This window comes from Merops nubicus, unplaced genomic scaffold (assembly GCF_000691845.1).
Source record: "Merops nubicus isolate BGI_N331 unplaced genomic scaffold, ASM69184v1 scaffold3597, whole genome shotgun sequence".
Lineage (NCBI taxonomy): Eukaryota > Metazoa > Chordata > Aves > Coraciiformes > Meropidae > Merops > Merops nubicus.
This window is the reverse complement of record NW_008622137.1, coordinates 16,981-41,186: the sequence shown is the minus strand read 5'-3', so window position 1 is coordinate 41,186 and position 24,206 is coordinate 16,981. Positions and strand designations below refer to the sequence as shown.

At 37.7% G+C, this 24,206-nt stretch overlaps 1 protein-coding gene across 2 annotated transcripts in view; it reads left to right on the top strand.

Annotated features, from left to right (window-relative positions):
- The window catches only part of DOPEY1 (dopey family member 1), a 53,734-nt gene that overhangs the window by 22,623 nt on the left and 6,905 nt on the right, over positions 1-24,206 (top strand). For both annotated transcript variants that reach the window (XM_008944666.1, XM_008944667.1), the window contains exons 15-33: positions 2,867-3,141; positions 3,804-3,956; positions 8,004-8,104; positions 9,395-9,658; positions 10,362-12,347; positions 12,454-12,565; positions 13,488-13,670; positions 15,863-15,988; positions 16,332-16,466; positions 16,967-17,022; positions 17,207-17,311; positions 18,002-18,068; positions 18,389-18,533; positions 18,781-18,860; positions 19,422-19,531; positions 19,689-19,838; positions 21,094-21,155; positions 21,774-21,926; positions 23,152-23,288. In XM_008944666.1, the coding sequence (XP_008942914.1) occupies positions 2,867-3,141; positions 3,804-3,956; positions 8,004-8,104; positions 9,395-9,658; positions 10,362-12,347; positions 12,454-12,565; positions 13,488-13,670; positions 15,863-15,988; positions 16,332-16,466; positions 16,967-17,022; positions 17,207-17,311; positions 18,002-18,068; positions 18,389-18,533; positions 18,781-18,860; positions 19,422-19,531; positions 19,689-19,838; positions 21,094-21,155; positions 21,774-21,926; positions 23,152-23,288 (4,400 nt within the window). The remainder of the gene's footprint in view (positions 1-2,866; positions 3,142-3,803; positions 3,957-8,003; positions 8,105-9,394; positions 9,659-10,361; positions 12,348-12,453; positions 12,566-13,487; positions 13,671-15,862; positions 15,989-16,331; positions 16,467-16,966; positions 17,023-17,206; positions 17,312-18,001; positions 18,069-18,388; positions 18,534-18,780; positions 18,861-19,421; positions 19,532-19,688; positions 19,839-21,093; positions 21,156-21,773; positions 21,927-23,151; positions 23,289-24,206) is intronic.

The window sequence follows — 24,206 nt, the reverse complement described above, 5'->3', positions numbered from 1 at the left end:
AAAACTATTTCTCACAGAGTTTAAAAATATTTCTGGTGTGGGATTTGACACTTATTAATATTGGGGTGACAAATACAAATTAGCAAGATGAAGCCTGAGAGTAGCATCTAGATTTTTCAGATGTGCCTCTTTAATGCTGTGGTCCCATGATGTTTTCTTTGTTATATTTTGTAATAGCCACAGACATCAAATATGTTTTTAGCTTCATTTCAACAGTTTTAGATTCATGTGCACATTGATCCCTTTGTGCAATACATGGAAATTATAAGCTTCTGTCCAGTAAAAATTATACCAGACAAGAAAACAATTAATTTACTTTGTTTCAATTAAAGGAACAGTTCTTGCAAACAGTTCTTCTAGCTACAGTTGCATTAGAAAACAAAAGAAAAATGATGGTCATTGTGAAGCGTGTGCACATTCAGATACAAATACAGAAATGTGATTAAAATATTGATGGTTCTGGATTACTGTAAAGTATGGCATTTTAGATGGACACTTGTTTAGAGTGTGTAAAGTCTTCAATTTACAGTTCCAGTTTTAGTTCCACTTCTGTTCTGTAGCTGGAGAGTTGCTGCCTTCAAATGGTATCACAGTGGATATGCTTGGACCATTCCAGAAACAGTTACAATCATTTTGGCTGCTGTCACAGTTGTCTTCTGGGGTTTTATTTTTCTAGGAAGCTTCATGATTGCAGGTTTTTGTTCTTATCTACAACTTCCAAAATCTAAAGCTAAGCAGTGAGCACTGCTTGGAGGTGAATAGTTTTTCTGGCTTTTGGAAACAAAAATTAGTTTAACACAACTGCTTCTTGTATTCATATAGTCTTTAAGATATGCTGTCTATGTCTTCATTATACAGCCAGGAGCAAAGTGTAATTTGACATCCAGATGTATCAAAGATTTATGTCAGTTGAAGGCAACTTGGTTATGGCTTTGTATTAATTAAGGGCATTGTAGTGCTAAAGAGCTGCTACCTTTTGTAAAATATGTAGCACAGGGTACCTGTGCTTCTATAACATGACCCAGAAAAATGTGATTTTTTTTTTTTTCCAAACACTAGCAGCCTACAAATGAGTGTTGTGGCAAAAGACTAAATGTATTTTAAAAATCAGCTACTTGCTTATTAATTTTCTGTGGATATAGCACTTTTGATTACTGCTCCTTGTAAACTCTACAGCAGAATACCTGTAGAACTTGAGTGGTATGTGGCCTGTATGAAGGCAGTGATTCTAGGAATCCTTTCTACTTGGTGAAATGTCTTGGACTTGCATTATTCATTCATCCTCTGAACCTTCCCATGGGTGATGTTGCATTTGCAGTCTCGTAGTGTGCCTGAGGAATGAGGGTGTGTTGTAGGTGGTTGAAATCGACTGGAAGGTTTTAGTTCCAGATCTAAACATGTGTTGTACAGAAGGGCAGGGCAGAGGGGAATAGTGGTGGGAATGGTGCTGCACAGCTGTCCTTGGAGTCCTGCTTCCTGTAATGGAAAAGGCCATTTTCAGAGAATAGAAGAAACTAGCTACCATAGTTCACATACCAGACTTTTCTTCATCTATTGGTATGGTTTTCTGCAGCAGAAGAGGCTGTTCCTATGGAAGTGTTCCTAAATTTGGAACATGTTTTTGATGGGTTGCATTATTGGTATGACCCATTTGTGTTTAATCAACGGTGAGAATCATCAGTCTGTTTATTTGAAAAAGCACAATTAATCTGATATTGATAGCACGTAATTGTGCCTAAATTTTGCTGTATGCTTAATTTCTTCGATAAACGTGTACAGTTTTTAATGGAAGAAATTAACAAGCGGACAGAGTCAAGCTCAGCTTAAAGTTTATATCTGTAAACTCGAGTACGTTATGTGGAACTGTTAGGTATATTTAGACTCCGATTTACATTGCAAAATTAACTGTTGTGGATATAAATTAGAAATTGCATCGTCTCCTAATTTGAAATGGATACTCTATTTGAGCCTGTTAAATAACACATTTATGTCCAATTCTAGAAGCATTTGTCTGTTTTAGGAACATGATCAGTACAGCCCTTCTGAAGCTTTAAGAAAAATTACTTTGGCACATCTGAAATGGATTATTCACTTGGAGAGCTGACTGTGAACTTCAGAGAAAGACATTTGCATTAACAGGCCAGTGTGTGGTATTAAGTGAGGGGATAGTAAGAAGGGAAAAACAGCCACCTACAGTGAAAGTGGAGTATGATCTAATAGGATCAAGTTTCTGCGACTCAAAACACCAATTTTCACAGATACTTTTACATTTAAAGTGTTGTGAAGAAAATCTCTTTTATCAGTTAAAATTTCTATATGTGAATAATTCTGTATGTATATGTATTGTCATATCTGTATCATGTAATATATAATACATACAGAATTGCTATTATTTATATATATATATAAAATATATATCTATTTTTATTTTTTTAAATACTGCAGAATTTTTTGACATTACAAACTACAATGTTAAGACCTGATTGCCGGTCATGAATTTCCTGAAGGAGGAAAGTGAATGAAAGGATGTGCAAACTACTAAAAGTCTAATTTTGTCCAAAATGTAAAACCATGTGGATGCACTTCCATATAACTTATTTTTCTCTTCCTTGTTCAAACTTACCTATTTATTTTTGGTTACTGAATGTTTGAAGTGATACTGTATGGTATTCTTAATTAGATTGTTTAAGAAATACATCAAGAAGTATCTCTCTTCTGCATATATTTTCCTAAACCCATACAGTGGACAAGTTGAAATCTAAAAGATAAAGGACAATTGTGCCTATGGTTATGGGATATAAGGGAAAAAAAGTAACAATATTTAAAATTATTAAATTAATGTATCATCTGTGATTTTTTATTACAGACTGTGAACAAGTGCAGCCTCCACTGTGGCTACAGACTTTAATGAATGCTTGCAAGCAAGCGAGCAGTTTCAGTGTTCAGGGTGTTACTATTTCCCTTGTGATGGACTTGGTTGGATTGACTCAGTCTGTTGCTCTCGTCACTGGAGAAAATCTGAACAGTGTGGAAACTGCTCAGCCTCTCAGCCCTAACCAGGGAAGAGTGGCTGTGGTCATCAGACCTCCCCTTACTCAAGGCAACCTGAGATATATGGCTGAAAAGACAGATTTCTTCAAGGTAAAATGCAGTATCTCATTGCTGTTTTCTCTAGACTTCTTGTTCTGGTTAGTGCAGACTGACAGTCTTGACCACTTTGCCATCCTTGGTATGGTAAACTGAATTTTCTTGCTGAGTATTTTGATAACGATTCTAACCTATGTTAGATTCTAAATAGTACGTTTTCCCACTGTGATTGTCTTACTGACTGCTTGGGTGAAAATCCCTTGCTTGAATGAATATATTTTAAATATAAATGAGACATGATTGAATAGCATCTTAAATTAGCAAAGGTATGAAACTGAGATGTGTATAGTGTAGGGCTCTGGTAAGCCACAATCTCTGCATTTGTGTAATTTAAGTAAGAAATCACTTACAAAAGAAAATCAGCAGCAGGGTCTATTATGTAGTTAATTATATTTCAGTGAAAATTTATTTCTGGAAATTGCTGTGAATTCTAACTCCTAAACAGGAAATTTTTATGCAGTGACTTGTTGCAGTGTTTCAAATTTCCCTATGCTCACATGAACAAAAAAGAGCGTTTTTATAGACTGCCTGGTGGTCATCTTGTGCCATCAGATGTAATGTCTTCCCGTCGTTCCATAGAGCTCAATGTAGTCTAAAGCAAAACAAGACATGATATTCATTTGTGTCTCTTGCTACTTCTATTTTTATGTACAAAGCATATAGCTTTAACTCTTTGGGACCAGTTGGGTGATGGAACTCCTCAGCATCATCAGAAGAGTGTGGAGCTCTTCTACCAGCTGCACAACCTCGTTCCTTCTTCTAGCATTTGTGAAGATGTTATTAGTCAGCAGCTGACTCACAGAGACAAGGCAAGTTGTTCATATATTTACTAAAAAATGAGTTAGGTATATAACTATATGTTTAGAAACAGGGCTTGGTGCCTCAGAGGAAGTTATAAATAACTTCAATATTGCAACATTGTTGCCTTACACTGATTACTTCAAACAGTAAAAATACTCTTTTTTTAGATTCTAGATGCCATTCCAGTTCTCATAACCACTTTTCTTTCCCTGGACCGCTCCATCAGATTTAAGCAGACTTTGTTTTGCTGTGTCCTAACCAACTGTAGTTCAGTCCCCTGGTGTGCTCCCTCCTATTTCATCTAATTCTTACATCTTGTCTAATAATTTCTCCTAATCTAGCATCTAGACTTTGTTTCCTTTCTTCTGCAGAATTTTGAGAAGGAGCAACAGCCAGGTTATTGTCTTTGCCCTGTCTCTCTTGCTTTTCTTGTTAGTAGGATTGGATTGCTGCTTTCTTAAGGCAGTCACGTGGTTTTGAGTTTTAGGGTCAGGGCAGTCTGCTAGACCTATAGCAGATGCTCTCCATTAAGTCCTCTCCTCACCCAAAGGGGAAGAGAAAGAGAATAAGGGAGAGAGATTTATGGATTACAAAAGAATTCTAGAACAGCTCTAACAAAAAATATAATAATAAAATGAAATCTATACAAATACATAGAAAACCAGTATTGAATCCAAACCCCCCTTTGATGTCAATTACCTCACTGTCACCACTGATGCTGTGGAGCAGGCACTGGGGATGTCCCAGGCTTGACTCAGTGGCAGAGGGGAACTGGATTCAGGAGCTGGATTCTGGAACTGGATTTAGGAACATGGATCAAGGCAGAATGGGCAGAGTTCTCCTCAGATGCTGCCCATGGACAAAGAGAGCTTGACCCTCGTGATCCCTCAGCTTTATACTGAAGATGATATATATGGGCTGGAACACCTCAGTGGTCAGTTTAGGGTCACCTGTCCTGTCTGCTCCTCCCTGCAGGTGCAGCCTTTTACTTTCTGCCCCTCTCCGTGTGCGACACAGGATTTAGCAGTGACCTTGGTCTGCACACTAATCCTTGGTGGTGACTCTAAACATAGAGTGTTATCACTGCTGGAAGAAGACACTGTCTGTGAAAATATGCTGCTAACTTCAGACAGTGCAGTTAGTTAGGAGAAACTGAGCTGAAAATTAAAATCCCTGAACAGAATGAGTTCTGTTCTAACTCTAACCAGGACAATGGTCTCCTTTAGCTTTCTATCCTTTTGATTTCTTTTTTCTCTCTCTCTCTCAGCTGTGTCCTTACTGCCTTTCTCCTTCTACTGCCTCCCTTTTACACTGTGAGATCTATTTTCAGTTCTTTTCCTTTCTGTGAGACACATGAGTCTGCTGCACTTATTATTAATGTACTGCTTCAGCCCTAATTCCTTGTCTCTTTTAAGCTTTTTGGTTTTGGGGTTTTTTTTTTTTGCCTTTTTGACCATTTTAAAATCTTATCTGATTCTGGCTCTTTTCCTAAGTGATAATGTAAATATAAGACAAAAGAGCAGCTTGTGGTTAATCAGATTTTATTTTATTTCAACGTTCCAAGAGCTGTGCTGTGTATTTGAGCTTCATCTTCTGACACTTTTCTCAGTTAATTATTTCCAGCTCAAGTGTTTCTGTGAGATTCATTTCCCCTGTTGGGAAGCAGAGGAATTACAATAACTAGATACTTTCAGTGAAAAGGCTTCTATACAGTTCTTCTCCAGTCTCATGCAGGGTCCCTCTCTTTTCTAGTTATTTGTAAAAGATATTAATTCTAACTTTTTCTGCCATGCTTGCCACTTCTAGGGTGAAACTAATAAACTGGTTTAACAGTAACTGTCAGTTTTCTGTGCACTGGTCTTTGTGGGGAAACATACTTGCCTACCCTGCTCTGGTGGATGTGGTAGCTGGGTTGTGAGTAGTCTGTGCATTTCTTTGCAGTATCCTACTGAGGCTAATTTTTTTTTTTTTTTTGATGTCTTTACTTTCTACCTCTGTCTCACGTCAAAAGCCATAGGCTATAATTTGAGCAGAACCTCTCGAGTGATCAGAGAGCTGGTTTTTTTGCCTCTGACAATGCTATTTGGTTTCTTGCTTTGTCACTTGTCCTATCTCCTCTTCTGCTACCGCAGGTTGTGCTCATGACCCGACTTGGTGGATTTCTCCCATTCTTTATTGCCAGTCAGATGTCTCTTATCTCACTGCTAACTGTTTTTTATCAGTGATCTTGGCTATCCTATTGATTACATCTGTTTTGCTATGAGTTCAGCCAATGCAAGTAGTATTTCTAAAATCTTTTGAAGCTGACAAGTATACAGATTGACAAACAGTGTTTCTTTTACATCTATGATGAGCCTCTGTAGTTTTATGCTAGATAAAGGGAACTTCTCAGCATTCAGCAGCAGACTTATGTAATAGAACACTTTATCTCTCATCAAAAATTATGCTCTGCTTCCCAATATATAAAGCACATGCTTAGCTTTTACTATTGTTAGTAGGAGGTCTACTTGTCATGACAGGTACTCTACATTTTTTTTTTTTTTTTTCCTCCCATAGAAATTTAAGATAGAGACTGTCAATTTGACATTGAGTTGAGGCCTTTCTAGTGCTTTAGATTTTAGATACATGAACAGTTTTCACAGCAGAATGTGTCATAGGGAATTACTTGCTTACAAGCTCTGGCTGCTCATGGTTGTGTGATTTCAGAAGCAGTTCCCTTCCTACCTTCCTATCAGAAAGTAACCAGGTCAGCAAAAGTGTATGTGAGCCATTCTGTCAGTCATTGCAGTTTACAGTTTGGCATACTGGTAAAATTGCCATTGATTTATAGTTTCACTTATTAGGCTGGTCTGTGAACTGCTATGTTGTGGAATTGGCACTCACTCATTTCTGCCAAGCTCATTGTGAAAACAGTAATTTCTTACATCTTCCCAGCATGGATTGCAAGGGCTTACATGGAGTCACCTGTATGTGTTTGAGAATTGGTATTGTTACTCTTTATTCAGCAGGTGTTTAGGAATTTTGTATAACTGTATGTATTTTGCAGCAGTGTGTTTTTTTTTTTTTTTTTTCTACAAGAAGCATGTTTTTTTCTAAATACATGTGATGCTTTACTTTCTAGAATGCTGCCATTTCTTGTGATTTTGTTTTTCCTAGTTTGTCTGATATGAGGTGTCTTGTGTCCTTTCTGTAATTTTCAGGTTTTATAGATTTTACTTAAAATTTTCATTGTTGTGACAGATAAGGGTTGTATTAGCTGTTGCAAAGCTTCTTGAGCTCTGTGTTGTAAATTAAGTCTGCAAGCATACCAGATAGTCATATTGTACATATATCTACTCTTCGTTCCCTATAAGTATATATTTTAAGAACAAACATTCTGCACATTATTATTAGTCATTAGAAGTCTTTCGAACAGTGAGCATGACCTGTTTGTCTGAATAAAATTCTTAAGGAGCTCAATTTGGCATGTTAGTGATGAACTCCACCTAAATTGTATCTAGCTAGAAAATTATTTCTCTTTCCAGCCAACATCTTTTCCTTCCCTTATTTCCATGGATACTGTGTTTCATCCCATCATTCTAGACACAGTCTCTAAAAATCTGTTTTCTTTCTCTGCCTCTGTATGCCTGAGTTTTCACATTGAAAAGCTTCCATGTTTCTTCTTGCTCTTTCTTCATGAGCTCTTCTAGTGCCTTGGTACCTATAGATAAACTCACTGAAAACAGAGCTGTGCAACTCAGTGATAGTAAAATAAGTATTCTTCAAGCTATCATATTAAGTATTTAAAGCTTTTTCAAGCTAAACGTTGAAACTAGGGCAGTCAAAATCAAGAAGGGGGAATCCTCCTACTAAACTGTTTGTAGAGACCTCTTGTTGCCTATTACTGTTTTTAATGTTAGGAAATGGGATTTGAACACACAGCCAAAAATGTTAAGTTTAATAATTTCATTATCTTTTAAGCTGGTGTATACCTCTTTTTTTCTTTTATTTTGTTTCCCCATTCTTATCAGAGGTTGTTCTATTCTGATAGATCTAATTTGTGCTTTGGTCCACAGAAAGTAAGAATGGAAGCTCATGCGAAGTTTGCAGTGCTGTGGCATCTCACCCGTGACCTTCATATTAACAAGTCTTCTTCCTTTGGCCGTACCTTTGACAGGTTGGTGATTGCAAGCGTGATTTAGCTGAAATAATTTTGCTTCAGAATGTGTAACTACATTATACTGGCAGCACAGAGTGTTTAGAAATTGTGAGAACTACAGTGTAACAGTGAGAGCAAGGAAGGAGGACAAGAAATGTATTAATGTCAGGCAAAATTGTTTTCAGAGTGATGATTATGTAAGCTGTAAATTTTTCTGGTAACTGTAAAGAGTAGGGCTGAAATGGTCACATGATTCATTGGCTATTACTGTGGTTGAAATATTTGTGTATATTAAACATAGTATCTGAGTTCTTGCTGTGATTTGGTAAAAGGAAAAATAAGAGAGAGAAGTCAACTCAGAATTGAATTGTATTGAAAAAGGAAAGTAACAGTAAAGCTAAGAAAACTTAAGAACAAAATTGCAAGTAAGCACTAAGATGTCAAAGGCTTTTTATTTAATCTTTGTGTTTTGTGTAAGATGTCATTTATGGCAAGCTGCAGAGGATTTTTGTTTTGTGTTCTGATATCAGACTACTTTCTTACAAAAAACGGAATGATCCAGACTCTAAACTAGTCTTGTCTTCCTCAGCTAGCACAAATGTTGTGGAAAAGTGCCTATTTAAATATCCTGATGCATACTCTAGCTGTAGGAAGTGGAATAAAAAAGGTTCTTTCTTTGGCTTGATACTGTCACTTATTGCAGAAGCAGGGATAAGTTCTCTACCCAGAGCTAAGAGCTTATGGATGTGTACTACTGGAGACTGTAAAACACGTGTTAAAATTCGGAGTTCAATATTATCTTTACTCAAGTCTGGAAAGGATTCTAAAGGCTAAAAGTATTAAAAGAAGAAAATAATGGAAGTGCTGAATTGTTAAGTAAATTACTTTTCTCCATTCTTGAAGAAATGGTCTTTGAATAAGTTATCTCCTCTTTGCCCTGTATATCTGAGTGGATTGGCTTTTAATGTTTTATCTTTTTCTACTTCAGTAGCACTTAGCAGGCAACCAAGGCTTGTTACACTGATAGCTGTGAAAATACTTGGACTGAGTATATGGCTGCTACTATCAGAGCATCTGTCTTAACTGTCTACATTGTTAGCTCTCTGTGGATATTTCTTCATTAGGCTAGACTAATATATAAAACTTCTGTTTGCAAAGTTTAGATTCCAAAGAAAATACTGTTTAAGATAGAGAAGACACTGGAGTATGTACTGACATATTGAAAATCATCATATATCAGATTAAAATGGGGTTATTCTGAGAGTAGTGTAGAATTTGTGCTAGCTTCATTCTTTTTTTTTCTTCTAGATCTTTGTTTATCATGCTGGACAGCCTTAATAGCTTGGATGGTTCTACATGGTCAGTGGGACAAGCCTGGTTAAATCAAGTGCTTCAAAGACATGATATCGCAAGGGTTCTTGAACCTTTGCTCCTACTGCTTCTTCATCCAAAAACTCAGCGAGTTTCTGTTCAGCGAGTACAGGCTGAATGTTGCTGGACTAAATCTCCCTATCACCTTGAAGAAGAAAATGAGAAGCACTTTATGCAGAAGTTTAGCTGTGCTGATGGTATGTACATGAGAAGACTGTAAGAAGCTCCTTATTTAATTTCTTTATTTGCATACAACATTAAAAACATAGTAGAAATTTCTGAGGGTAATTCACAGAACAAAGTGTTGGAATATCTACTGCTTATTTGTGCATGATTTTTCTAGTTCAAGTCTGGGTGTCCCAAGTACTGTTGAAGTTTTATTTTCTCAAATTAAGATGATAAGCAAATATTTTAATTCAGAGCATTTTCTTATGTCTTACTGAGCTTCAGTAGAACTTAAGAACATGACTTGAAGCTTGACCAAGAAATTAAATGTTTTTGTGAATTAGGACCACTGATGTGGGGCTGGGTGAAAACATACTGATAAGATTTGAAGGTGTTGTCACGCATTGTGCAATTTTAGTAACCTACTATTAATTCTTAATGAAAACATGAGCAGATAAGACTGCATAAGGTTTCATGGGAGAATTTTGTTGGTTTGCTAAAGTCTGCTGCTAAAGTAATCTTGCATTGGTTACGTGAACATGTGTTGTTTGCATATTAGCATTTTTTTTTTACTGCTGTGAAGTGGAAAGACAGTATTTACCATGCCTTTGTAATTTGAAGACTCGGTAGTAGTCTACAGTCTAAATTTTAATTCTAAATTCTTATTCTGAAGAACAAAATATTATGTGTATAAATATTTTTATATTTTTCTTTAAGCATTTTCCCATGTGCCTGCAAGCCAAGGACAACTTATTATACCTAAAGAAAGCAATGAAAAACAACTTGCTATGGATGAAATGGAGAACTTCAGCCTAACTGTCAACCCTCTGAGTGATAGGCTTTCCTTGCTAAGTACCAGCAGTGAGACCATACCAATGGTTGTGTCTGATTTTGATCTTCCTGATCATCAAGCTGAAATACTGCAGAGTTCTGACTCTGGCTGTTCTCAGTCATCTACTGGAGACAACATCAGTTATGAAGTGGAAACAGAAAGCCTGAGTGCTCAGGATAGCTCACAGACTCTGAGAGAAGACTCACCTGATGAAATCGTGCAACAGGTGGTTACAGATCTTATATGCAAAGTTGTGAGCGGTCTCGGAGAAGAGGCTGAACCAGTTAAACACAGTCTGCACTCTGAGGATACTTTGTGTAAATTCAGTCCATTGGATAACTCTGTAGAGGTGACAAAAAATGAAGATCAAACTATTCAAAGTAGCCAGAGTAGTTTGCTTAGTAATGACAGCTCCCAATTGCTATCAGCCTCAACTGAGACTGGCCTTGAGAGCTTAAGAGATGAAATTTCAAGAAATAACTCTTCACCCTGTATTGCAGAAAGCCAGCAATCCCTCTCTGATCTCACTCTTGCTTCCACTGAATTGAAGTCCAGAAAGCGAAGCCACAGTAGTATTCAGTTCAGCTTTAAAGGAAAGCTACCAGAAAAAATGTCAGAAAAAGAAACAATTGTTAAAGAGGCTGGTAAACAACCAGGCGCAAAGCCTAAGGTGAAAATAGCCAAAAAGAAAGATGAAGAGAAGAAGAAAGCACAAACAGAAAAGCTTAAGCAAACAAACGTTTTCTTTAGTGATGGTCTTGATTTAGAAAACTGGTACAGTTGTGGAGAAGGAGAAATTTCAGAGATAGAAAGTGATGTGGGGTCCCCAGGAATGCGAAAATCTCCCCATTTTAATATCCACCCATTGTATCAACATGTGCTGCTTTACCTCCAGCTGTATGACTCCTCGAGGACGTTGTATGCTTTTTCTGCAATTAAAGCAATTCTGAAAACAAACCCTTCGGCTTTTGTGAGCGCCATCTCCACTACCAGTGTCAACAATGCATACACCCCCCAGCTGTCCTTGCTCCAGAATCTTCTAGCCAGGCATCGGATCTCTGTTATGGGCAAGGATTTCTATAGTCACATCCCAGTGGATTCAAACCATAACTTCCGGAGCTCCATGTACATAGAGATTCTTATCTCCTTGTGTCTGTACTACATGCGGAGCCACTACCCAACTCACGTCAAAGTAACCTCCCAAGACCTGATAGGGAACCGTAACATGCAAATGATGAGTATAGAAATTCTGACACTTCTCTTTGCTGAGCTGGCAAAAGTGATAGAAAGCTCTGCAAAGGGCTTTCCTAGCTTTATTTCAGACATGTTGTCCAAGTGCAAGGTTCAGAAAGTGATCCTGCATTGTCTGCTGTCTTCCATCTTCAGCGCACAGAAATGGCACAGCGAGAAGATGGCTGGCAGAAACATAGTGGCTGTAGAAGAAGGCTTCTCTGAAGACAGCCTTATAAATTTTTCTGAGGATGAATTTGACAATGGTAGTACTCTGCAGTCACAGCTTTTAAAAGTACTTCAGCGGCTGATTGTGCTGGAGCACAGGGTGATGACTGTGCCTGAGGAAAATGAAACAGGCTTTGACTTTGTCATAACAGACCTGGAGCACATCGGTCCCCAGCAGCCGATGACTTCTCTCCAGTACTTACATTCCCAGCCAATTACCTGCCAAGGCATGTTTCTCTGCGCAGTGATCCGAGCTTTGCACCAGCACTGTGCCTGTAAAATGCATCCCCAGTGGATTGGCCTTATCACCTCTACGTTGCCTTACATGGGAAAAGTTCTTCAAAGGGTGGTCGTTTCAGTGACTCTTCAGCTCTGCAGGAACTTGGACAATTTAATTCAGCAGTATAAATATGAAACGGGATTATCTGATAATAGGTATGTGTGCACAGAGGTGTGTAATATTTTTAAGCAGATTTGAGTGTCTTGAATTACTTTACAACCAGATTAACCCCTTTAAAAAAAAATGAATTTCTTATTTTAGGCCTCTCTGGATGGCATCAGTCACTCCCCCAGATATGGTTCTTACTTTATTAGAAGGGATCACAACAATAATTCATTACTGCCTCCTGGATCCATCTACGCAGTATCATCAGGTAAACATACCTGGGTGTCTGAGAGGTTCTTAGGCAGGACGTGTTAAATTAAGGATTGCGATTATATTATCAGATATGAAGATTTGAGTGGTCCAAATATATTGTCATATACATAATTTGATAATACACACATTGCAAACAGAAAAGTGATTTTCTGCTGATTATACTTTTAAGAGACAAGTCTTAGATTTTTTAGGTTGGTTGGTTTTGGGTTTGGATAGTAGGAGTTCCTTAACTTTCAGACCTTTAAAATGTCACTTTTTTTAGAGCTGGCTTTGTTTTGTGAAAATTCCCAGACTGTCTATCCTGTTACTTCCTGGTGGGATTGTGTTCATCTTGCAATATGTCAAAACATTCTATTTCTGCTCCTTCTGTATATTCATAATTTGTCTTTTTAGTGAAGCAGTATTTTTAGATCTGATATGCTGAGCATAGCCTGTTAAGAATTTGGACTAAGTTCTGCAAGGAAATTTTTGTCCTGTACTCTCTGTAATCTTGGGTTTGATGGTTTTTTTTGTTCTTATAGCCCTTTGGCTTCCATTCATTTAAAAGTAACTGAAAAGTGTTTGTCTGTGCAAGTAAACTAGTACTCAAGGCAAAATTATTGTGCTTAAAATACTGAAATAAGTGTTTTTCAAAGGGATAAGTAGGTGATACAAACAAATTGATTGCTATAGACATGAGGCCTAAGTTGTTCAGAATACATTTGCTGTTGTACAACTAAGTCAAAAGATTCTGTAACTATTATTTTTAATAGACTCAAAACTTGTACATGCTACTAGAATTATTGAAAAACTATTCTGAAAAAGAGTTAAAGTTGAAAACTTTCAAGTCTGTTGAGTCTCAATTTATACTATTTTGCTTCTGCTATTTGTGTAGAAATTTAATGGTCTTACTTCTCTCTCCCTTTCAAATCCACTAGCTTTTGGTTAATGTAGATCAGAAACACCTGGTTGAAGCACGCAATGGGATCCTGTCTATCTTGCATATGATCATGTCTTCTGTGACTTTGCTGTGGAGCATCCTTCACCTGGCAGATTCTTCTGAGAAAACTACTGCTGCAGCTGCTGCATCCATTACCACTATTAACCTTGGGTCAACGAAGGTCAGAATATCAGGGATAATTGTTCATTAATAACTTGGTCAAACTAAATCAAATACCATTCCTTTAAATATAAATTGAATTTTTATACCTTGGCCGTCATCTACTCACCAACCCCACAAACAAGGCTTTTATAAATGGGTGTTGAATCTCCTTTTAAACTTGCGTGTATCAAGTCATGACAATGTCACAACTCTATTTTCTACAAAGAAAATGAAATCCATCCTGAAAAAAATTGAGCCGCCTTCTTATGCCTCAAAAGATGTCATATATTAATGTAAAATATTAACAAAAGAGAACTCTCAGACACTTGTGAGCTGGTTCCTTTATTGATTTGGTACCCAGACTGTGATGTCACTGTGCATGGGGAAGTGTCATAGCAGATAGCTGGTAATCATAAAGAAGTTGAGAAGGGGCCAAATAGACCTATATTGAGAACACTGCCTAACCCTCGTATTGGAAACAGTTCAGACTTCTTATTCTTCACATTATTAAGTAGGAAATGGTTATTTAAATTTTAAATGCTTTAAAATAAAATTTCCTTAATTAACTCCAATACTATCAGATGATTTTTGTGACAATGCTGTTACATCCTCTTCAACCTTTGTCATTCAGATTGAAAGAATAAAAAATAACTTATCTGAGAGTCCATGTCTTTGCACAAACAGGATCCATGCTCATATTTGTGCTGCCCATAGCGTTTCCTAGGCACTGAAGTGAAAGGGGTCTGTACTTGTTGGTGGCCTATAATATTATGCTGCTTCTGTTAAAAAAGGATAAGCTTTTGCACTCTGGTTGAATATTCACTCTTCTGTACACCCCATCTTTTCTTTAATTTGCCTGAATATGTAGTATTCAAAAGAGCATACAGCATGTCCTGTATGTGAAAAAGTCCAATCTGAATTCAGCTTGTTCAGTGTAGTATCAGGATAGGTTATTTTTCACCTCATTGCTTTTGGGTGGTGCCTTTGTAGCTGCTTTGGGGCTGGTGGATGCGGTTAAAGAGATTCTACAGAATTTTGTGTTTAAACTATAAACAGTTTTTTAAGCTTCAGTGCACCTAGATTGCTTTGGCAGCCACACTGTTAGGAAGTCCATAAAGTGTATAGTCGAGTTCTGGGGTCATGTCTAAGCTTGCAGGAAACTGCTATATAATTCCTACCAAAATATTTCTGGCCAAGGTAAAAACGGCTTTCAGAAAACAGGTAGAAAATGTTGTTTTGTCTGAAATCTTCCTGTCATAGAAGATGGATCAATAAGACAGCTCAGGAAATACGTTTCCTGACCCAAATGTGCCCAAATAAGTTCTGACATGCTTAAAACCCACATTATTAAGAGTTTCAATGCTGACGATTTCTGTCTCCCAGAGTGTTCTTTTAGGATTTCCCCACCACTCCTTCTTAATCTCACTTGCTACAAAGCCAGTCCATCACTATTTGTGGCAGACATGATCGTTTTCCTTTCTTCTTTCTAATTACCTCGTGTGTGTTTCACAACTGTTATATTTTCACTTCCATGTTTTTCTCCTGACTATATACAAGCCCATTTCTGCCCCTTGTAGGTCATATTGCATAGCACTAATCTTTCTCTTTATAGTTTGAGTTCTGTCAGTTTGTGGTACATTTCTTGAAATAAGGTGTCCAAAACTGACACAGTAGGTGTTTATCTTCTTTCAGGGGAAATATTTCATGTCTGTCATGAGATGTTGCTTTTTATGAATGCTCTCTTCCCATTCCTTGCAAAGTCATTGTAGTGAGTTTGTGATCCACTATAATCCCAAGACTTTTTGTCTGTAGCACTGCTGTCTAAATAGTTTCTCATCCTGATTCACTAAAGATGTTTTTACTTACCTTTGTCTGCAAATATCAAGCCTTTATTGCAGCTTATCTTTTTTCAGGATGCTTTTTGAGTTTGCCAGATTGTTTTTTTGTTCTATACCTTTCTATCACTTGCCTCCTGCTTCATTACCATTTGCAAATTAAACAAGTGTATTTTATCTTGCCGTGTCTTAGTCATGAATAAAAGGATTTAAGACTACCAGATGTACAATGGAGCTTTATAAACTCTTTTAGTGCATCCTTCCACTTCTGTAAAAGTGATAGTTACCCGCCAAGTAGGGTTTTATAGCGTGCTGTTTTGAATGTAACACTGAGGTGCCTATCTAAAAGTGTATGTGTTCTGCTTTCATGTTTCAGAATTTGAGGCAGCAGATTCTTGAACTTTTGGGTCCAATTTCAATGAATCATGGTGTTCACTTCATGGCTGCTATTGCGTTTGTATGGAATGAAAGGAGGCAAAATAAAAATACGTCTAGGACAAAGGTATGTTTATACTACAGTGATCACTGCAAATAGTGGTAACAGCTTTAAGTGATTTAGAAGCAGTAAGGAAAAAATGCAGACATTACAGTGAAAAAAGACATAGTATGAAATATTGAGATTATTTATATTATATTTCTAATTAGCAACTGCACTGTCAGGGAGCTACTGGTTTATTTTAGAATGGGTTAATCTTCCTGAATTCTTCAGGAAAAGAATAAGTGATTCCAAGTCTCTAGATGAACTGTTAGTTACTAACATTTCAGTCCCATGAGGCCAGCTGCCATAATTTTGGCATGGGCCTTGTCTGTGATGATAACCTCTGGCACACATTTAATTTTTTTAGGTTATTCCTGCAGCAGGTGAGGAACAACTGCTGCTGGTCGAGCTGGTTCGCTCTATCAGCGTTATGCGAACGGAGACTGTTATACAGACAGTGAAAGAAGTTTTGAAGCAGCCTCCAGCTATAGCAAAGGACAAGGTATGAATACTGTAGAGGTGGTATTGGTTTATTTAGTGGCCTCTCACTGAACTTTAGTATGGATACTTTATTCACAAAGCTGGCCAGTACAGTGTGAAAATTTTCACGGTATCTAATGGATGAACTTGTGGAGCAAAGTCTTACCTCCTTCAGCCATTCCCATTTATCAAAAAAGTCAAGTCCTGTTTACTGCTTCTGTAGAAGACCATGTTTTGTGGGGATAGGCTGCCTACATTAGGGAAACGGGTGCATACCCTGGCATCAGGTTGACCTTTTTCAAGTGAGAAAGGAAAGTAAGGAAAGGAGAGAATAAAAAAAGGGAGTGACAGCATTACAGAGAGATGCCTAAATGGACTTTTGTAATATCTTGCTAATGAATCCAGCTGTATTTTCAGACACTGCAGTGATATTATGGCATTTTAAGTTTTGCCCTCCAAAGTGAGGGGAAACAAAAGTCACTTTCTTCTTCCTGATGACATAGGTTTCTTATCTTTTTCTAGAAACATCTTTCACTGGAAGTCTGCATGTTGCAGTTTTTCTATGCTTATACTCAAAGGTAAGACAAAAAGTTCAATTTTATTTCTGTCATCAAGAAGCAGACGGGCAATTTGAATATTTTATATCTTTTTATAATCTCTAGGATGAGAAATAGACAGGAGAATTGTGAGGTAGAAATTAAATGGGGAATACCTGAGGGGAGATGATGCTGTTTTCATTGCCATTGCTGCTTTCTCCCTTAGGATTCCAGTGACCAGCTTAGTAGACAGCTGGGCAGCCCTGCTGCTTCTGTTAAAAGATTCTATCCAGGTTGGTCTTCCAGCTCCAGGACAATTCCTTATACTTGGGTAAGTGCTCTTGATATTTGCAAATTCCAAATAAGCTCAAACGTAAGTGTGTGAAATCGTACCAAAGTGTTAATGTTGTCAAATCTCTATCATTTATTTTTGAGTGGTAGAGCTATTTCCTGAGTTCCGTGGGTTTTATCAAACTAATTTCTTCTCTGAGGAAAGGTTATATACGTTACATTTTATATTGTAATATGACATAAGCCACAACCTTACCTTACTGATTGAGTGATGCAGGCTCTTTAAACAGTAGGTTTAAGTTTTTGATTTTTCTTAGAAAATAACTACAATGACTATTTCTTAGTAAAGGGCTGTAAATCTACAGCCCACCAGAAAGATTCGTTCCCAGCATGAAAACTGTTTGTGGAGTGTTAGAAATAAAATGTTGAATATGATTTTCTGTAAAAAGCGTCAAGGAGCATATTCTGGCATATTCTGTAGTTTATCTTCCTAGTAAACTGTTTCTAAAGATACTTTTGTATATAGTCTAGTTAAACATGGTCTTGTTGAACTGTTATGATATGATCAAAATGAACTTAAGAAACTTGAAAGGATGTTTTCTAGAATATTGATAAGTAGCAACAATTGAACATTTAGTAAATAAGTATTGTGCAGATTTGTCCTAGGTCTTAACACTACTGAATATTGTATTGAGAAGAAAATCCATATCTACTTTTACATTTCTTTCAGTGTTCTTAATGAGTTCATTATGAAAAACCCAAGCCTGGAGAATAAGAAAGATCAAAGAGATCTTCAGGTAAGGAATTTGTTGTATATAAATCCCTATTAAAAATACTGAACAATTAATGCTTGAATGTACTAAAACCATCTGATAAATCATCTCTGTAGTCTAAAATGACTCTTTAGTGTCTTCTACTTAGTACTATTTGTAATCTCTTGAAAAAGATCTCATTTTCTGTGGCGTTCTTAACCACTGATAATGTAGAACAGAAGTGATTTGAAAGAAGCGATTCTACCCTTAATTAGTTATATAGATTTTCTATAGAAACATATCAGGACAACAAATGCAGCCCTTCTGCAAAAAGTTCTGAGGATGTTTGGGCTTTTCTCTTCCAGGATGTAACACACAAGATAGTGGATGCCATTGGGGCAATTGCTGGTTCTTCCTTGGAACAGACCACTTGGCTAAGACGAAACTTAGAAGTTAAGCCTTCTCCCAAGATTATGGTTGATGGAAACAATTTAGAATCAGATGTTGAAGGTAGTTTCAGCTTTATTTTAAACAAAACATTAATTATCGGGCCAGAATGAACACAGGGGACAGCTTTACTATATCTGAATAGGTTAAAAATACTTCAGTGTTGTTCAAGCATTAGTGTCTTACCCAGTGTATCTCACAAAGTTTGTACACCTTCAAAGTATATGCTATAAAAATATGCTTGTAAGGTAAATAATGGCTTAAGAAAACTAACTTTGGATATTTTTTTTTTATTTTTATCTTCATTTAGATATGTTGTCTCCAGCAATGGAAACTTCAAACATAACTCCATCTGTTTATAGTGTCCATGCATTGACCCTGCTTTCTGAGGTAAATGTCTCCTCAGATGTAATCAATGCTGTCTTACAGTGAATTTTTATACTGTGAAAAGCTTTGGACTAGAAGCTTGGGGAAGGAGATTTGATGGGAAACACTGATGTGAGTGGATTCTGAGTCCTGTCATGTAACAATATATAAAACTTGGTTACTAGACTAATTATAAATATTCAGTGGAATGGATGAGGCATGAAGCATGGCCTTTCAGGTGTGTAGTGTAGAAAGATTTTTTTGGTGACAAACTTTGTCTGTTATTAGTGGTATATGTTATTAACTGCTGATAATCACAGTCAATCTTTGATTTTTGTTGTTGTTGTTTGTAGTTTATTCTATAGAATACTTTACCCAGAAGCTTATGCTTCTGGTTTTTTATCTTAGTTTGTCTAAAAATTATGGGATCTTTATATTCTAGATTTTTTTATAGTACTTGAAATTTGATTACTTGTATCATAAACTTGAATATTCAGTAAAGGTCGTTCTACCCAAAAAAAGCTGAATAGTAGATAAAAAGCAATTTGAGAGTGCATGATAACATATCTTCCTCTTCTTTTATAGGTTTTGGCTCATCTCTTGGATATGGTTTTCTACAGTGATGAAAAAGAGAGGGTTATTCCTTTGCTTGTAAATATTATGCACTATGTTGTTCCCTACCTCCGTAATCACAGGTATCTTTATGATTTGTTGAATTGATGTAGATTTCTACATCCAGTTGAAATTTGGTGGGTGACACTTCAATTGAAACAGGCATGATAAAGATTAGATGTTCATCAATCTTTCTATAAAGCAACAATTCAAAATTGTTTCATGTTGACTTTTGTTTAGTGCTCACAATGCATCCAGCTATCGAGCCTGTGTCCAGTTATTAAGCAGTCTTAGTGGCTATCAGTATACAAGGAGAGCATGGAAGAAGGAAGCATTTGACCTCTTTATGGATTCCAGTTTCTTCCAGATGGATGCTTCGTGTGTTAACCAGTAAGACTCGTTCCTGCTTATATCAATGGCTGTTAGAGATTTTATGTATACCATTACACAAGAATATAGATGATGTGCAACAGGATCTCCCAATAGATCTCTGTTGAAAGAAATAGGGATGTTCTGTTTTAGATTACTACATGAAAAGTGAAGCTTTCTTACACAAAGTGTATTTCTATGTACAAGTCTATTTTTTCACTGTCAAGATGATTTTTTTAAATTTTTTTTTCTATGAGGAAAAGGCGCTTAACATTTTTACAATCATAGAATGATTTGGATTGGAAGGGACCTTAAAGATATCTAGTTCCTATCCAACCCTGCCATGGGCAGGGACACCTCCCACTAGACCAGGCTGCTCCAAGCTCAGTCCAGCCTGGCCTTGAACATTTCTAGGGATTGGGCATCCTTGACTTCTCTGAGCAGTCTGTTCCAGTGTCTCACCACCCTCACAGTAAAGAACTTCTTCCTAATATCTAATCTAAATCTACCCTCTTTCAGTCTAAAATCATTACCCTTGCCCTGTTACTACCCTCTCTGATAAGGAGTACCTCCCCATCTTTCCTGTAAGACCCCCTTAAGTACGGGAAGGCCACAGTAAAGTCTTTCTGGAGCCTTCTCTTCTCCAGGCTGGACAACCCCACCCCAACTGTCTCAACCTGTCCTCACAGGAGAGGTGCTCCAGGCCTATGATCATTTTTGTGGCTCTCCTTTGCATTAGCTTGAGAAAATCCATGCCTTTCTTATGCTTGGGGCCCTAGAGCTGGATGCAATACTCAAGGTGGGGTCTCACGAGCACAGAGAAGATTAATTTCCCCTGACCTGCTGGCCACTCTTCTCTTAATGCAGCCCAGGATGCAGCTGGCTTTCTGGGCTGCCCTTGCATATTGCTGGCTCATGTCTGGGTGTTCATCCACCAACACCAAGTCCTTCTCCTCAGGGCTGCTCTCAATCCACTCACCACTCAGCCTGTATCCATGCTTGAGATTGCTCCAGTGCAGGTGCAGGAGCCCTGTTGAACTTCACAAGATTGACATGGGCCCACCTTTTGAGCCTGTCGAGGTCCTTCTTGATAGCATCCCTGATTTTCTCTGAGAAGGGTGTTTGAGAAATACAGGTTCAGATCAAATTGCACCAGGTAAATGTTAACTATGTAGCAGAGAGCTTGGATTGGAAGCTTAGCCTGAATTTAAAGAGCTCTGTAAATATTCCTGTAAATTCCTGCTTTTTTAATATGTGTACAATCTTCCTCTTTTAGTTGGAGAGCTATTATGGATAATTTGATGACACATGACAAAACCACATTCAGAGATTTGATGAGTAAGTATTTATGGACGTAGTAATGACTTTTCTCCAAGGGAATCATTAAAAAAAGGCAAAACAAATATCTTAAAGAAAACACTCATTCCAATATTTATTCCAAGCATTTTGATTTATTCGATGTTTTTCATGTTTAATTTAACTGCTTGTTTCTGGAGATCCATGAATAAAACAACTTGAAGTGAGAGAACTTGAGACCATCCTGGCACAGTAAATTTTGCCTGCATAGTGAAGCTGGTTAGGTAGAGCAGATGGGGGTGATTTTTGTTGGGTTTGGATTTGTTGGGTTTGTTTTTAAAGTCTTGCACTAACTGCTTAAGGAAAAATGGATTCTGCACATTCTGAACTTCTGATCATCTATACCTGCAAATTGTGTTTAAAAAAAAAATGGCTAAACTCCCTTCCAGAAGCCCCCAAACACAGGCACTATTGTGTATCAGTTTTCTTTCAACTTGTCTTTTAATTCACTGTGATTAAACCCACAAACTGCCGAACATGCATCTTCTAAACATCTGCTTTCAAAGCACATTGGTGCAATGAAGTTGTTATTCGTGCCCTGAAGTGAAACCGAAGGGAAATTTTGGGGTGTGCCTGTGCACTGTGCATTTTGTCTTGCAGCACGGGTGGCTGTGGCTCAGAGCAGCTCCCTCAATCTCTTTGCTAACCGAGACGCAGAGCTGGAGCAGCGCGCCATGCTCCTCAAGAGGCTGGCTTTTGCTATCTTCAGTAGTGAGGTAGACCAATACCAGAAATACCTTCCAGACATACAAGGTCAGTAAAAATGTGTCATTTAGTGGCTTCTGGACTCTGATGTTAACTGGATAACATTTGTATGACAGGGAAACAGCAGGTTAGTTTGTCCTCTGGGAATGTCAGTGCGCAGTACCGTGTCTGTAGCTGGATGAGAAGTTTCTGCATGTTCTGGTTAGAATGTTTTCAGTCTTAAATGATCACAAACTCCACAGACTCTGTGATTACCAGATGAATTTTACCCAGATTATTTCACTGATCTGTTATTTTATACCTTGATCAGTGTCCTTGGGTACCTGCAGGGTGCGTTTTGACATGAACATCTGAGGCATAAACACCTATTAACTGGGGATGAATAGAAACCTTGAACAAGTTTTGAATTCTTGAGTCCTTTAGCACTTTTTTCTGCTGTTCTGTTTATGGGTCCTATTTATCACCAAAGAATATCTCTTCTAGTCACCTTTTACATTAAGTGACTGGGAATGGGAGCTGCCTGGTTTTATTGCAAGGTGATGCAAATAGTTACAGCAGCAGCTTCTAGATACATTGTCTTCTAGTGCTACTAAGGTGGACACAGTGGTCTCTTTCTGGATATGCAAAGTCAGTTGCATCAGCTTTCTTGTTACGTTTGTTCCAGGTTTTATTCTTTGAAGAGTGGTTTGTTTTGTTTTGTTTTGTTTTTTTCCCCAGTCACATCAATAGCTGGGTTTATTATGATGAAGATATCAGGTGGTTTTACTGGTTTGAACTGGGAAGTGTATGTGTTGGTTTGGCTGAAAAAAATTTCTTTGTGTATCTGCCTCTATATGTTGAGTGCTTAGAGGTGGTTATAGTTAAATAGGAGCACATCATCCCTGTGTAATATTCCCTGTACTATGATGATGAAGCCTTTTAATAATAACATTAATATATCCTATCTGGTCAGGCTGTTATATTGTTTGGAATCTGTTAACTCCTCTCTTTTAATGGGTGAAATTCTGCACAAGATGAGCAAAACTCCCAGGTACAGTGTTGCATTTATATGGAGAACTGTTCTGAGATTTCTAGCTTTTTTTTTTTGTTGTTGCTTGGTGGAAGTGGTTATTTTTGATGTTGGCAGAATAAAACTGTAGCAAAGTACTGAAAAAGTAACATGGTAGATAACTTTAAAAAAAAAAAAAAGGCAAAAATTGAGGGTAAATGAGGGAAGGAGAAATTGTTAGTTGGAAATATTGGAAACTGAGGAAACCTTGGTTTTTTGTTTCAGAAAGGCTGGTAGAAAGTCTCCGTTTGCCACAGGTGCCCACCCTGCATTCCCAAGTGTTCCTGTTTTTCAGAGTATTGCTTTTAAGAATGTCTCCACAGCACCTTACCTCGCTTTGGCCAACCATGATCACTGAACTGGTGAGCTGCAGTTAGCATTTGTGCTTTGGAAGGCTGCTGCAAATTTAAGACACAACCTCATTCCTCTTCAACATTTTTTTTTTTTTAAACGTCTTCTAGATATTGTGCGTGTAAGTTTACAAAGGACACAAACTGAAAGCTGACTTCTTTGTGTAGCCCTGATGTCTGGTTTTTGCAACCACACAGAATATCTGTTGACTTATGCTATTTAAGCAGTTCAGCTGTCTCCTGAATTAAATTTGCATTTGCCATCCTTGCTCCCTGCTGACTCCCACTGCAATTTCTGCCTGTGTATGTGTGTCCTCTCCACCATTCCCACTCCTGATCTGCTCAGTGTTCTCTGTCCTTCCCTGGTCATTCAGCCTTCTACCTCCAGCGAGGAGGATGAGAAGCCACATGAGATAGGAGCCAAAATCCATGTTTTATTGGCAGTTGATGGTCATTCAGATCACATTGTGGCTGAAATGTTGTAACTAGATTTACACAAGGTTCAGTTGAGCCTTTTTCTTCCTCTTGTTTTGCTCTGCATAACAAGACAGGATAAACATCTGTTTTCAGAGCTGCTACCTGTGGAGTCTCCAGTGCTGGCGGTTGGACACTCTTTTGGGTTTCAGCTTTGGCAGTGGGACTGGAGGAGAGTGGTTTGTGCATTCTGTGGTCCACTTACCCTCTTAGCCAAGTTATTCCCAAGGGACTGGCCAACACAGACAGCGAATCAGAGTCACTGCTGTGATTTGGGTGTTTTTGTTGTTTGTTTTTAATCTACAGGCACCTAACCCAGCCCTTACTGTTAACCACAGATCTAAGCCATAGAAGGAGGAAAGCCATCTAAAGTAGCTTAGAGATCAAGTGCACTGCAGTAATAGATGCATTTAATTTTGAGCCTGTCACTAGTATAAATATTAGGAAACCCATTCT